This window comes from Salmo trutta, chromosome 38 (assembly GCF_901001165.1).
Source record: "Salmo trutta chromosome 38, fSalTru1.1, whole genome shotgun sequence".
NCBI classification, from domain to species: Eukaryota; Metazoa; Chordata; class Actinopteri; order Salmoniformes; family Salmonidae; genus Salmo; species Salmo trutta.
In genome coordinates, this window is record NC_042994.1 from 11,424,387 (window position 1) to 11,440,272 (window position 15,886).

The 15,886-nt window shown below is 41.6% G+C and overlaps 1 protein-coding gene across 1 annotated transcript; it reads left to right on the top strand.

Moving 5' to 3' along the window:
• The first annotated feature begins 2,000 nt into the window (after nt 1-2,000).
• cfap52 (cilia and flagella associated protein 52) lies at nt 2,001-14,726 on the top strand. The gene is made up of 14 exons (XM_029739947.1): nt 2,001-2,226; nt 2,674-2,873; nt 3,085-3,221; nt 3,454-3,582; nt 3,747-3,846; nt 4,316-4,432; nt 4,537-4,637; nt 6,207-6,377; nt 6,777-6,925; nt 7,617-7,762; nt 8,038-8,189; nt 8,800-8,902; nt 13,880-13,991; nt 14,324-14,726. The coding sequence occupies exons 1-14, from the start codon at nt 2,166-2,168 to the stop codon at nt 14,503-14,505; spliced, it is 1,860 nt and encodes a 619-aa protein (XP_029595807.1). The 5' UTR covers nt 2,001-2,165; the 3' UTR covers nt 14,506-14,726.
• Nucleotides 14,727-15,886: the final 1,160 nt, after the last annotated feature.

The following is a 15,886-nucleotide window of genomic DNA, read 5'->3' on the forward strand; positions in this document are numbered from 1 at the left end:
CTTAGCTCTTTTACGTTTATTTTTATCCTAAAAAAAACTCCCTAGTTCATGCCGATGACAAGCATACCCATAACACGATGCAGCACCACCATGTTTGAAAATATGAAGAGTGGTACTCAGTGATGTGTTGTGTTGGATTTACCCCAAACATAATATTCAGGACAAAAAGTTAATTTCTTTGCCACATTTTTTGCAGTATTACTTTAGTGCCTTGTTGCAAACAGGATGCATGTTTAATTTATTTATTTTTATTCTGTACAAGCTTCCTTCTTTTTACACTGTAATTTATGTTAGTATTGTGGATTTATGTTTGTGTTGTTGATCCATCCTCAGTTATCTCCTATCACAGCCATTAAACTCTGTGTTTTAAAATCACCATTGACTGGGTGTATTGATACACCATCCAAAGTGTTAAATTAATAACTGCACCATCCTCAAAAGGAATATTCAATGTCCGTAGTTTTTTTTACCCAACTACCAATAGGTGCCCTTCTTTGCGAACGATCGGAAAACCTCCCTGGTCTTTGTGGTTAAATCTGTACTCTAAATTCAGTGCTCAACTGAGGGACCTTACAGATAATTGTATGTGTGGGGTACAGAAATGGGGTATTGCACACGGAGTGAGTCCATGCAACTTATTGTGACTTGTACATTTTTATTTCCTGAACTAATTGTGGCTTGCCATAACAAACATGTTGAATACTTACTAACTCAAGACATTTCAGCTTTTCATTTTTTATTAATTTGGAAACATTTCTTAAACTGGCTCTGTGTAAGGATCGACGCTGGAGACGAGAAGCAGGTACAGGGAGTAAACATTTAATAACCACGGACAGGAACAGGACAGAGACAGAATACGGACAGCGTCTGGACAGGGGAAACGGAAACCACAATAATGTTGACACAGGGATGAAACAGAGGAAACAGACAGATATAGGGAAGGCAATCAAAACGTGAAGGGGTCCAGGTGAGTCCAATGAGTGCTGATGCGTGTAATGATGGTGACAGGTGTGCGTAATGAAGGGCATCCTGGCGCCCTCGAGCGTCAGAGACGGGAAGCGGGAGCAGGCGTGATACTGTCTCGCTCCCTGGCAGTGACCAATCCATAGAATTAGGACTTAGAATACTAGAATGGACATTAACCATCTTATGATGGTAATATAAAGTGTCAGACATTTTGGTAAGGGAGTTAGTCAACCATGTTTTGCCAATGCTCTGATAATAGTGTAAAACAATGAATTTATAGATTATCTGTACTGTATGTTTGTTAGCTAACCAGACAGTTTTTAGAGGAGTGATCCCATAAATGTTTCTAAATAACTGCCAATATGCCAACATTCCGTTCAAACAATCAGTTGATGATAGGACTTAGACAAGTTGTAATTGCAACAAGTATTGATATTGTATCATATAATAACACTTTAGAATAAAATCCAAATTTAGACATTTATTATGGTCTATTTATGTTAATGTTATAGGCTATTTATACAGAAAATGTGTATAAAACCTCTCCATATAAACTGTATTTATAATTATATGATAATATTTTAGGTTGACAATACTTATATTACATAATTTCTGATATCATATGCCTTACCTTTTATTTTCCTGCGTAAGTAAAAGCAGGAAGTGCATCACCTATGCCTTTATTGCATATTCATTCCAGACTGGTTTGGATTTCTCCCTGACCACAATAGCTTCCATTTTCACTCCATTCTGGAATTTTGAGGGTTTCTAATTTAATAGGATCTTTTGCCATGTCTACATGGAATACAGCTTCTGTATTTTTTTGTTGTTGCATTTTTGCATTATAGCTAACTCTTACCCTAACCCTTTTCCTAACCTGCTACGTTAATTCTCCTAACCTGCTATGCAAGTTTTCTTAAACCTGCTACGAAAAGTCAATTTTGACAAAAGCTGTAACCCTTCTAGACAAAACCGATCTCTATGGACCAATCACACTCCAAACACACACCCAAATGCATGATAAAACTACTACATCACCATAGAAACTGACCTAAACAAATGGTTAAGTTGCTAGGCAACGTTTGTTTGTCGAGATGGCAAATGAGTGAAAGATAGCTGAAGCTCGATAAGATTTTACAAGCTTGAAGACTTGGTGTAAACACCTTCAAAGTAAAAAAGAGGTGCAATTGTGTTGAATCATGGCTGGAGATGCACAAGATATTCCACGGCTTGAGCTGGAGGCTGTAATTGGGTTCAATGGTAATGTAAAATATCCTGCCAGCCTATTTAGCTAGCTAGCTAACATATTCAGCTGAGCTAACCAAGGTATCTGGTAACAAGTAATACTAACGTTAGCTAACGTTATTTGTTGCCCTTGGTGATATGGCTGTTGTCACTAGGATCAGGGCATGCTATGGTAGCTACCTGTACCAGCTACTACTGTTGCTTGTTGCTAGTGGGGCTTTCAGCTGGTTTGTCATCTTTTCAATGTGTCTGAAGATAACTAAATAATTTGTCATGTGCTGTTCAGTTTATGGAAAGTATTCAGAAGATTCCTTCAAAACTCTAATCTATCCATCATGTTTGTTTACCTTGATGAGTTTCTCCTGAATCCTTCAGATGAGTAGGTTAAATCATAATCATGTCCTCATCTTTAGTTCTTGTCTAAAGCATATCTTTACTTGCTTTTACAATTTTTTTTGACAGGACATGTATTTTCTGGCCTCAGAGTGCACCCAGACAGAGAACACTTAATCTATCCTCTTGGTTGCACTGTTATTTTGAAGAGCCTGAAAGATGGCAAACAGGAGTTCCTCCATGGACACACCAACAACGTCTCCTGTGTCACTGTGTCCAAAAGCGGACGCTACATCGCTTCTGGACAGGTCACCTTCATGGGCTTCAAGGTAAGCTAAAGACAGTGAAACGTTCTAGTATTATGAGAGCAGTCAGGTTTCGCCTCTTGATATCAGTGAGAGGCAGACAGACAGACATAACGGCAGACGTACAGACAGACACAGTAGGATGGAGGCACGGAGGAAGAGGCTACAGATGAATGTTGAACGTAGGAAACAAATGAATGGCAGTAGATTACATTGTTAATCTATGTTGTTCCAGGCTGATCTGATCATCTGGGATTATGAGAAGAGAGCGATCCACGCCAGACTACAGCTCCACAAAGCGAAGGTGGAGGAACTTGCCTTCTCCCCCAATGACAAGTACCTTGTCTCCCTGGGTGGACAGGATGATGGAAGGTAAGAGGTACTTTAATGTAGCAGCATTTTGTTCCAGTCCCTCTATAACACACCTTATCCTACTAATCACCTGGTCCTCAGACCTTTGATTAGATGATTCGATTGGTTAGATCCAACAGGCTTTGGATGATTGTGTCACTTTAAAAACTACTTTCACATTGGAAGAATTTCAACAGTAATTTGTAGGTTATACTAGAGAATGGCTGTAAATGTGAATGGTTTGTGTTTTCAGCATTGTGGTGTGGAACCTTGAGAGCAAAGAAGCGATCTGTGGGAGCCCGGCCTCTGCCCACAGTGCAGGCCACTGCCTCACCATCAAGTACACCAACCACAGCGACACCGTCTTCATCTCCGCCGGCAAGTGAGTGACTTACAGAGACTCTGGGTTGCTGTTAGAATAGAGTATTACTTTGTCAATCAGAACTGATCTTTATTGGACTTGAACACGATGCAGAATTATTAAATAAATAGTTTATTATTAATACTTTCGAATTAACACACTTGTAATATGTTGTTTCCCTGTAGTGGAACGATGCGTGTTTGGGAGCTAGACCTTCCAAATAGGAAGATCCGGCCTACGGAATGCCAGACAGGACAGCTGAAGAGGATTGTCAAATGCATTGAGGTGTGCTAAACCATAGAAAGCAGACACAGCTCAAAGTAATAGCGGTACTGACTGAGTACCCACTGGGCACAGATGTCAATTCAACGTCTATTCCACGTTGGTTCAGCGTAATTTCATTGAAATTATGTGTAAACAACATTAATTCAACCAGTGAGTAAATTGCACAATGGTGCCAAATGCCCCCCAAAATGATTTTGTACGACCCATTCTCAACCACTCAAAATACTTTTTGAGACAAAGCAAAGGTGAACTATTCATCAATACTTGTTATGGTTTATTAATGAGGAAATCTGTAAACACACAAATTCAGGTTCCTGTTATTTTATTCACATGGCAATTGTTGTCTGAGGTCAATTGATCTCTGAATTAAGATAAAGATAAAGAATTTCCCGGCATATCAAGCAGCCTCTCAAAGTAGTACAGGTGGAGACGGAAAGCTTATTTCTAAGGGGACCCCGTTGCATCACAGATCCCAGACGACGACCTTTTCTTTTACTGCGGAACCACAAGTGGTGACATCCTGAAGGTCAACCTGAAGACCCGCCTCCTCAACAGCTGTGGGCCACGAAAACAGAAATTCAGCAAGGTGGGTTTATTCAGTGTCCTGAGTGACCTCCACATGTTCATATCTCTGAGATCCTACTGTAGTTGACATTTGGTACAGCTGTCCCTCTTGTCTTTTTGGTGCAGGGTGTCAACACATTGAAGGTGCTGAAGTCTGGGGACATCCTGGTGGGCTCTGGGGATGGCATGTTCACTTTGTGCTCGGGACCTAACTTCAAAACCATCAAGTAAGTAAGTACTGCAGGTTGACAGACAAGATATCAAGTTGTCTATATAAATTCAAAATCAAATGAAAGGTTATTGGTTGCGTACACAGATTTGCTGGTGCAGTGAAATGCTTATGTTACTAGCTCCAACAGTGCAGTAGAATGTCTCTCAAATACAATACTAATACACAAATAATCAAAACAAGAAATCAAGAAATAACAATCCAGGGGTAGATATAGAGTGATCATGTGTGAGAATTCAAAATATATACTGAACAAATATATAAACGCAACAATTTCAACAATTTTACTGAGTCGCAGTTCATATAAGGAAATCAATCAATTAAAAGAAATTCATTAGGCCCTAATCTATGGATTTCTCATGACTGTGTCACGCCTGTCGTAGGAATGAGCGGACCAAAGTGCAGCGTGTGTGTCGTTCCACATTTTATTTACACTGTGAAACTATGCAATACATAAATAAACTGAATGACAAAAACAACAAACTGTGATGCAGAGGTGAAACATACACTACTCAAAATTAATCTCCCACAAACCCAGGTGGGACAAACACCAACTTAAATATGACCTCCAATTAGAGACAACGATGACCAGCTGCCTCTAATTGGAGATCATCTCAAACAAAGCCCAACATACAAAAACTAGAACAACCCAACATAGAAATACAAAACTAGAACATAACAACATAGAAAAAACTAAACTAGAAAACCCCTCTGTCACACCCTGACCTACTCTACCATAGAAAATAACAGCTTATCATGGTCAGGACGTGACAGACTGGGAATCAAGCAGATTGCAAGGTGGGCACTTTGACTGACCGATTGTATCGGTCACGTCATATTCCTGAGGTCCGGATGACCCAGGCTTCCTGTTCAGTGTATATTAGACAAGCGAACAACATTCACACATTTTTCATTGTCAATAAATCCATTTTGCTCATATTCTTGATGAAGAATGTTGGCAAGCTCACTTGTTTGAGACCACAAAATTAACCAAATCTGCTGAATAGCGCAGCTAATAACTGTATATATAAATACTGTGATCAAATAAAAACAATACAATAAAAAAATTAGGAGAATAAATTATAAAAAAATGTATGTTGATTATAATTTATACACACTTTCTACCTGGTATTAGTAGTTTCAATTCAGAACCAAGTATTTTTTTGCCGTCCCATTCAAAACCTCCCACGACCCAAATTTGGGCCGCGACCCACCAACTGTCATATTGCATCCATACTGTAGCTTAGCCTATACATTAGAGTGGTTACATTTCTTCAGCCCGTCAGCTTCATGGCTTCTAGGGAGTTTTTCCTAGCCACCGTGCTTGTACACCTGCATTGCTTGCTGTTTGGGGTTTTAGGCTGAGTTTCTGTACAGCACTTTGAGATATCAGCGGATGTACGAAGGGCTTTATAAATACATTTGATTAGATTTGATGGTAAACCAAGAGGTGGGGCTGAGATTTAGTTTACATTTTTTATTACGGAGTGGGCCTTTTAACGCTATGTGTAGAAATACATAATGTACTCCATGCGGCATTCTGCCATTCATCATCTAACCCTCATAGGAAGGTTCAGTTGGAGGGGGGAGTGACGTCCATCGCTGTGAGAGGCGAGGGCCACCAGTTCTTTGCAGGAACGGAGGCGGCTCAGATCTACCGTTTTGGCTACACAGACTTCAAAGAGGAGTTGATCGCCACCAGTCACAACAGTGCAGTCAAAGACGTGGCCTTCCCTTTGTGAGTGACACCCTTCAAAATATAGGCACCCATTTAGAGACAAGATTACATACTGTACATGATTCCCTTTTTTTCCCCACAATAGTGTTTTATAGCACATTCTGTTATCACTACTACCTGATTGCCATATGTCACCTCACATATATAGCTGTCTTTACCTATCTCCACCTCAAACATGCTGTCAAGAGAGACTGCCTAAAACAACATTGCTTTCGTCCTCCTTCATGCTTTGCCGTCATTGCCCATTTACTCCCACTAGAGGGCGATATGACCATGTTTAAAGCATAAACATGTATTATAGCCTATGGCTCCGGTCCAAAGTAACTCCTGTTCCATGGACTAAAGTGCAGATTGACTGGCCCCAAACTTATTCCAGTGATGTTTCTGATTCTCTCCCAGTGGCTCGTCGGAGCTGTTTGCCACGTGTTCCCAGGATGACATCAGAGTGTGGCACGCCGAGACCTCCAAGGAGCTGCTGCGGATCTCCGTCCCCAACATGACCTGCAACGCCCTGGACTTCATGATCGACGGACACAGCATCATCAGCGGTAGGCAGGAACCAATAGTAGTTCTGTTTGCCAATGGGGTCATTCAAAAAATGAACACACACAACTAAGTGCACCCACACGCATACACACACTTGCACATACAGTACACACACACAGACGCATAGACACACACACACACACACACACACACACACACACACAGTATATGTGGTCCATGCGGGAATCAAAACCACAACCCTGATGTGGCTAGCACTACACTAGGGAGGGATGGTACGTCATCAATGCAGCGTATGGCATTGTCTTAAGTTATAACGATGATGGACTAGCATCAATTATTATGGAGCACACTAGCCTGTAAGATAATGACAGTGTTTTTAATGCGAGGGTGTGAATGCGCCTGATATTCCTTCTCATTGTTGGAGCCTTGAATGTTGAATCATGATAATAATAAATGGTTTGATCCATTACTGTACATTTTCATTCCAGCCATTTACAGTTAAGAGACACGTCCAATGTAAGGAACTGAGCCCACAGTCTTCACAGTAGCCTGGGTACCAGTCTGTTTGGGCCATCATGTCAAAGACTGCCGGATGGCCACAGTGTTTGGCATGATAGCACAAATAGATCTGGAACCAGGCTATCATCATAACACATTATAGCACAATCTTAATATAGAAATACATAGGAATGTCATGTATCGACTATTCCCATCGAATGTATTGTTTTACAGCCTGGAACGATGGGAAGATCCGTGTGTTTGCCCCAGAGACTGGCAGAGCCATGCTGGTCATCCACAATGCCCACAGCATGGGCGTGACTGCCATCGCTGGCACCAGGGACTGCAAGAGGATCATTAGTGGAGGAGGAGAGGGACAGGTCAGATGAAAAGTCAACCTGGCATGGCAGAGGACACCTTTTAGTCTATATTTAAATAGAGAGCATAGATTAAGAACCACCAGTATTAATTAACCACCACTTGAATGTGACATTTGAACAAATGTTTGAAGCTCTTCCTTTTCCCCCCATCTTTCTCACAAAAAAACTCACAAAAAACACATATTATTACATACATATTTATAACAAGGTTTTAGTGGTGTTCCTCAACAGTTTCATTGTAGTGAGTCCTAGTGCCCCTCTCTGGCCTGTTGCAGGTGCGTGTGTGGGAGATCCTGCAGGGCTCTCACCGGCTCATTGAGACCATGAAGGAGCACAAAGCCACCGTCACCAGCATCAAGATCAAGAGCAACGACAAGGAGTGTGTCACCGCCAGCTCGGATGGGGCCTGCATCATCTGGGACTTGGTGTGAGTTCAAATGCACATTCTCATGTATATACACACACACACACACACACACATGTACACACACACACATACTATACACACACACATGCATGGATGTATGCATGCTCAAATCCATAAACACATGTAGATGTGCAAGCACGCACACACAGACACACACACACATACACACACACACATATACTATACACACACACACACATGGATGTATGCATGCTCAAATCCATAAACGCATGTAGATGTGCAAGCATGCACACACATACACTGTACACACACTGTACACACACTGTACACACACACACACACACACACACACACACACACACACACACACACACACACACACAAACACTTCTTTACCCCATGCCCTTAATCCTTCACCCCTCTCTGTGTGATTGCATTGGCTTCCCACTGTGAGAGGCTTTCAACACATAATTACTACCACTACCACTACCATTAATACCACTCCTCCATTCATGTGTTTCCTGTATTCAACATTCCTTTCAAGTCTCATCTCTCCTCCCCCCTCCCCCCTCTCTCGCTCCCTGGTACCCTCCCTGCTTCTCTAACTTCCCCTCTCCCTTCCTCTCCCTCTCTCCTCCTCCCGCTGCAGGCGTTTTGTGAGGAATCAGATGGTCCTGGCCAACACTCTGTTCAGAAGTGTGTGTTACCACCCTGAGGAGTACCAGATCATCACCAGTGGCACCGACAGAAAGGTTTGGAATTAGAAAAGACTCAGGTCCCTCTTGGTGCCAAGACTCACTGGCACAGCACACTGTAGCTAGCTGATGATTTCACTGTGCAGCGTATGGTCCCCAGTCGCCAGTCATGGAAAGTTAGAGAAAGCTGTCCTCCGTATTGAGGCATCCTTGTTAGCCTTCATCTCATCTCCAGATGTTAGATGTTCGAGATGAGCTCTGTTAGAGAGACGAGGATTGATGTGCTGTAGAAAGGCCATGTCAAGCTTGTACACATGCACACGTCAGCTGTGTCGTGTTTTGAAATGTTTCCAAACCTTTTTTACCAGTCATAATAAGCTACGATAGAGCAGCCATGCTCCCAGGTGTATGTAACACCTCTTTACGCCTTGATTACCTAGAATAAAAACTGAGTTACATTAGGTGCGAGCCGAGGTTCACCATAGCCCCTCTTCACTATGCACCTTAATATCCACTCATCACAAGCTCTACAGACTAATAAGGCCCGTATTGTTGGCTCAACACCATGCTGTGAGGTGAGGACAAACTGTACTGATTAGCGAGCACTGTGAATGCGCTGAGACTGAAAAAAGAGAGACTGAGAAAATGAGGAGAGGAAAAAAGAGCGAGACTAGAAAGAGAGTGCTCTGGCTCTCGCGCCTTCCTGCGGATGCGATGCCCGCCTATGCCATCCAAGTGCCCGTGTGCCAGATACGCCATCTGCTCGCTCCAGGACACAGGCGCTCTGTCTGGGGTGAGCAAACAGTAACACACACAGATACACACGCACACACAAACACACTTTGAGTGAGATGGGGGGGGGAAGAAAGAAAGAGAGAGAGAGAGACAGAGAGAGAGAGAGACAGAGAGAGAGAGAGAGAGAAAGAGGGGGAAGGGGACAGGAAGAGAGGCATTGGATGCAGCAGCTCCTTGGCTCAGAGTTCAGTCAGTGGTAGAGGGTCTTTGGGGACAGCTTCACACTCTCCAGTCTGTCGGATGGACGGAGACAACAGAACGGACTACTGCTGCTGGTGGTTCTGTGGTGGGGTCAGCCAGAAGCCTCTTGGGATGATGACCCAGCACTCCTGGGTGTTGGTTCCAGTTCGGGCTGATTGTGATGTAGGGCCATCAGGGTCTTGGGATTGATCCTGTGTTATTTATTATTAGCTATTGTGGCATGTCAGTTATCAGAGGCATGGTATATAGGCTTCTGTGGCCTTCCCATTGTCCAGCACTAATAGGACAATAAAGACCTTCTGAAGTATTCCGTTTTAAAGAGAGAGCTCTTGAACGTCCTATAACGTCTTTGTTTGACTAATGTCTTTGAGATGTTCAATTAAAAGAGGGGGATTATATTTTGTTGGCGAGAGGTACTGTATGTGTAAATGGATTAGCATGGACAAATACATGGCTGAGCGTAGCATCGGGATAAATGGAAGCCCACACAGTAGCTAAGAAGGCTTTATCGGTGTACAGCCCTTCATAAGTGGGTTACTGTCCTTAGTGATGTATTGCCTCAACATATTGGTGGAACACTCTACACACAACAGAATGAAAATGTAGACTAATCTTGGCACAGCATGTATTCATGTTTTCAACATATTGGTATTGAAATTACACAACACATTCTGTACCATAAGATTTCACAAAAGACTAGACATTTAATCTCGATTTGGCACAGTGGTGTAGCTTTCAATGAATGCATTGTAATGATTGTAGGACCTATAGCTGAAGCTATTGTTGCTAGGCAATTAGAATTTAAAGTTCCAATGCAGCCGTTTTTATCTAAATATCAATCATTTCTGGGTAACAACAAGCACTTTACTGTGAATGTTTTAAATTTAAATGGTCAAAAATAATAAATAATTGCTGCTTAGCAAAGAGAAATTTCTCAAGCAAGAATTTTGCTTGGACTGTTTGAGAGTGGTCTGAGAGAGTGGTCTGAGTGAGTGGCAAATTGGACAAGCCTAATTGGAGGGATATGTAACCTGAAAACTAGATATTATTGGCAGAGAGGTTTGAAATTATCTTTGTTATTGGTCTATTAACTTAAACCGCCTGGCCAAAACTCCATCCCATCAAAACAGGCAGAAATTTCAAGCGATCTTTTCAAACAGCTCTTACACTAAAAGGGCATCATTATCATGTTCACAATTTTACAGTATTATTCCAACCTCATAGTGTGTAAATATATATAAAATACAGAAAAATCATGTTTTTGACTGCACTGTGCCTTTAAAGCAAGAGTCGTTCCATGTCATTTCAGCAAGCCATGACACCCACCCTCTCAGATTGTTCTGAAATTGTTTCTGTCGTTAGAAACAGTTAAGATTAGCATTCCTGAAACATTATTTTGCTGAAATTAAATGTTGTATCTGAGAAATTAAGCTAATTGATTGCATCCAAATTGGCCCTTTTAATTGATAGGATTCCGATAATATTCAATAAATATAGTACCCCACATCCAATTTGGACCAAACCTCTTCTTACTAATGAGAAAAATTAGGTATCCCCCCCCCCCAAAAAAAAAGCCACCCACGGGCCCCACACACCCCATGCCAATCCCACCCCAACAACCAGTATACAGTATCAGTTCTCTGTTTGACAAGTAGAATGAAGCTGTGGCTTGGAGTACTGCTTCTCCATACTGTAATGTATTCCCTGTGAATCTGGTGATGTTTTTTCCCCCTGTTTAGAGAAATGAATCATTGAAGTCACTTGCATTATTTACAATAAAGAAGTGTGAAAGTACCATATTTTGACCACTAGATGCTGCTATAGTTCCTGCTCTACCGCCACACTCTTTTGTCTATTTTGCTGTTCTCTTGTGTTTATTACATAGATTTCCTTTGCAACTTTAGGTAGAAAACCATTAGATTGGCTCATTATGAAAATACATTGTGTGGTCATCTTCACAATTCAAGCCAGTCAATTCAGTGTGTCCTTCTCTCAGCAACCTAATGCTTCAACCTAACTCTCCTTGAATAGGAGAGTTAGGTTGCATTGAAGGCTAAAGCAATGCTAGCAGTAGCCACATGCTAGCCTTGGATGTAATTAATTTCTGGTGGATGTTGCCGTGGATGGCAGCCAGGTTCCACAGAAGAAGGGAGGGAACACAGATGGGTGAGGGTGACTCGGCCACTCTCACACAGGTGCTGGTCTCAAATAAGCCCTCCATGACACCAGGAGAGGGGAGAGAGGTCGTGACTAGAGAATCAAACTGGATTTGAACCCATTCCCTATATGACACAACACAAACTATACTGGAGAGAGGGAGCGTTGTGTCTGCTACTGGGCTAACTCTTCTCCCTCTCACTTTTTTGGCTGTGTCATGTCTCACCTCATATGATAGCCAGTGATTTGATTAAGATTCAAATCATGTAAGCTAGTTGCTGCTGGTATTGAGGGGTTTTTCTTTCTTTCATTATGCTGACCAAAAATGTTATTTCATAAAGTGAATGAATGCACGCAAAGAACTTTGGATTTTTCCATTTAATTTCAATCATATTGAAAAAATATCATGTATGCCTAAATTATAGTTGTTGGTCATTATGTTGACCATATATTTTCACAATGAATGATGCATGCAAAGAACCTTGAGCCTTTCTATTTTAATTGAATTATACTGAAGAACAGTCCTGACTGTTGTGTATTTCTCAATAATGTCTAACAAATGTGTTTTCCAGTCAGTAAGCTTTTCCATTGAATTTAAATTATATTGAGGTACAAAAGTATTTTTTACCATCCCACAGAAATGTGTCTCTTAGGCTGCCTCTTTGCTTTGAGCACTGTTTTTCATTTTTAAAACTATAAATACCTTGTTGTTTTTTTGCCATTTGTTTCTCTTCAATCCCATTATTACAAACTGTATTTGATATGTCTTTGTGAGATTACATTTCCTCAGTCCCATAATGCATTATGTTTGTGGTCTTACTAAGAGATGAAATCCAGTCCAAGAAGCTATTCTCATAAATGCTAGTCTGAGCTCTCTCCCATGTAACATTACTTGTTTCATTGCATACAACTGTAGTTTTTTTCTGATAGACCGACACCTTTCTGATGAATCCTTTGAACTGGTTTATTCAGATATACTAGACATTTTCCCACTTCTGTGTGAGGAGATTGTGTTGGTTATTGTAATATTCACTCTATAGCCTAAACATTGACTCGTTGATGATTAGATTTTCAGTTAATAAAGCCCGTTGTGCATATAAAGAAATCATTAATTTCCAGGTACAATCAGTTTGGCCAGTTCCAATACTTAAAATCACAAATGGTTCTGAAGAAGCACTCACATGCTGCATTTTAATGTCCTCTCATATGCGTCAGTTAGTTTGTAGTTGTAATTAGCTTTGTCATAAAAATAACAAGAAAGGACCTCGCTTGTGTGTGTGTGGAGATTGTGGTGTTACTGTGCGGCTGTAAATAAACTTCAAATAACAATTGAGCCTTTGAGAGGCGCAAGTCTTTGACAGCTGCAAACCCTTGGGACGATTAACTCTCATTTAGAGTCACAAACATGTTGTTTTAACTGTGGCGGGCGCACGAAAACTTGATAGACTTTCTCCGGCCTCATTTACATATAGTGGAATAATGAAGATAGATAATTCAGTGAGGCAGAATTACTATACTATGAACGAACAGAAGGCATACAAGGAGTGGCATTCATACTTACTATAACAAAGGGATACATGGTCATTTTCATAATTTCTTGTAATTTTACATAGAATATGTTTAATAAACTAATCTGACAAGTCTTATATGTAAAAGTTTTGGGTCAGAAAGAATCAGTATGTGAAATTACTACAGATAAAGCGTTAAAATCATAATTATATGTTGACCATGATACCCCCCGCCACAGCAATAACCTGCTGCCAAAGAGAGAAATTTCTGTACTCCCCCAGGTTTTGATACCAGCTGATGCAAATAGTGCACAGAGATGAGGGCTTTCATTTTATATCTTCCATATACCTGAATGGCCTTCTTCTTTCCCAGATTGGTTACTGGGAGGTGTATGACGGCTCAGCCATCAGAGAACTGGAGGGCTCCCTGTCAGGAGCCATCAATGGCATGCACATCTCACAGAACGGACAGCACTTTGTCACTGGTACAGTACCCTTTACATTGGTTTTGTTGGCAGAGTTGAAGAGGTAGAGCATGAGTTGATTTGTGATCTCGCCAACTATTTGGCGTGACATTGACCAAGGAGTTGGCACAGCTCCAACAGATCTAGGACTAGGCTACTGTTGACTACCATAAATCATTGACAGCACATGGTCTGTCCATTAAATATCCCTGTATCGACTCTCAATAGCTTGGGACTATCGTGAAGAGCACTTGGTTGAGCGTGACTTCACCCAGCATGTGGTTGGATCAATGTTTGTAGGATTTGCAGTAGAAATGAACATGGTATTATGTGTCTCTGCTGGCCCACTTCAGGTGGAGACGAGAAGCTGGTGAAGGTGTGGGACTACTCGGAGGGCGAGGTGACCCATGTGGGCGTCGGCCACAGCGGCAGCATCACCAGCGTCACGATCTCCTCCAACAACAGGAGCATGGTGAGCACCAGTGCCGACGGGGCCGTGCTCCGGTGGAGGTACCCCCATCCCCCCTCTCCCTAGAGTGCCTCCCGGATGCCAGGAGAGCAGAGTTGAAAAAAAACATGACCCTATGACCTTTGACCCACCTACCTAACTTTTGACCTTGACCCTGCCCAGTCCCAATACACACCTGTCCTCACACCAAACAACTCCGAAGAAGTCATGAAACACTGCCAGTAATGCCTTTATAGAGCAAATGTTTCATTCATTCATGAAAATAAATTGAAATAATTTTGATTGTGCGATATTGTCTGAAGTATGCATTACTAGCTACATTTTGCTTGTTGAAGGTAATTGCATATTTTTTGTGTGGTATTCACCATACTCTAATGTACTGTATCAACAAACTTGGCAGACACACATGTTCTAATATGCATGGAATTAACTTAAAGATTCGACTTATGGACTCTTAACGTCATCAATGCAAAGCTGGATATTGTAGTCACATAAAGATACTCATCTGCTCATCATAACCTTGAATAGCATTCTCTCTGATTTTCTATGGGAAGAACAGAAGTGATTGTGTCATCCCCCTTTTTCCCATTAATACGCAGTGAATGTAAAAAGGCAGGCTACACAGTACATTAAATGCATATTTCATACAGATATGACTGTCTTATATGCGTGTCGTGTGGTAAAGAAGAGAAAGAGAGACGACGAAGCCCAGATTCACAGGCACTTTAGCACACCGCTGCTGTCAGCTAATCTATCACTGGAGATTCCCCAGAGACTTCGGTAAGGTGTAGGTGTGTGTGTGCGCGCGCTCAGGTGTGTGTATGTATATGTGCATGTGGTGTGTGTGTGACCAGCGAGCCTCTTGGAATGCCTCCATCTTCCCAAACGCATTCACCTCTCGACTGCTCAGAAGCTCAAAACGCAAGAATTAATAGCTACCCCACTAGTCCGCTACCCACAAAAAGAGAGCAAACCTGCAGTACGCTATGGACAGACCAAGTCAGCAAAACATAACCTACACACCAGCTCTGTAAAATAGGGCATCCCATCCAACTGCCCATGAACGCACGCACACACACTGAATACTCAGGAGGCCACGCTATACGATCAGAGTAATGTATACCCCTATATGGAAGAGTTTGAGTTTGACTCATTGCAGAAGTTTGGAAGCGGGGACTGCAGAGTGCAGACTACTCAGAAATACAAGGTTTCCGATTACACTGCAATAATACGTGAGGTTATAAAAATATTGCAAGAGAAATATGAATATTATACATCTGCTTGAGTAAATCAGCACATATGGATCACTAAATCCAATCTATGGTCTTGGCGAGCTGTGAAATTAAAACCGAAACTGATTGAGAATATCAGCAGTGTATGTCCTCTGCGGTACAAAACATGCACTACCAAGTAGCATTAAGACCATTTATTCTCTGTGTTTTTCCCA

What these genes read in the sequence shown, in the direction of transcription:
- cfap52 (XM_029739947.1), top strand. Translation starts at nt 2,166, where the DNA reads ATGGCTGGAGATGCACAAGATATTCCACGGCTTGAGCTGGAGGCTGTA. An exon ending in GTGGAGGAGGAGAGGGACAG is followed by an intron (nt 7,763 to 8,037) that starts GTCAGATGAAAA and finishes GGCCTGTTGCAG; the next exon opens with GTGCGTGTGTGGGAGATCCT. An exon ending in CCAGTGGCACCGACAGAAAG is followed by an intron (nt 8,903 to 13,879) that starts GTTTGGAATTAG and finishes CTTCTTTCCCAG; the next exon opens with ATTGGTTACTGGGAGGTGTA.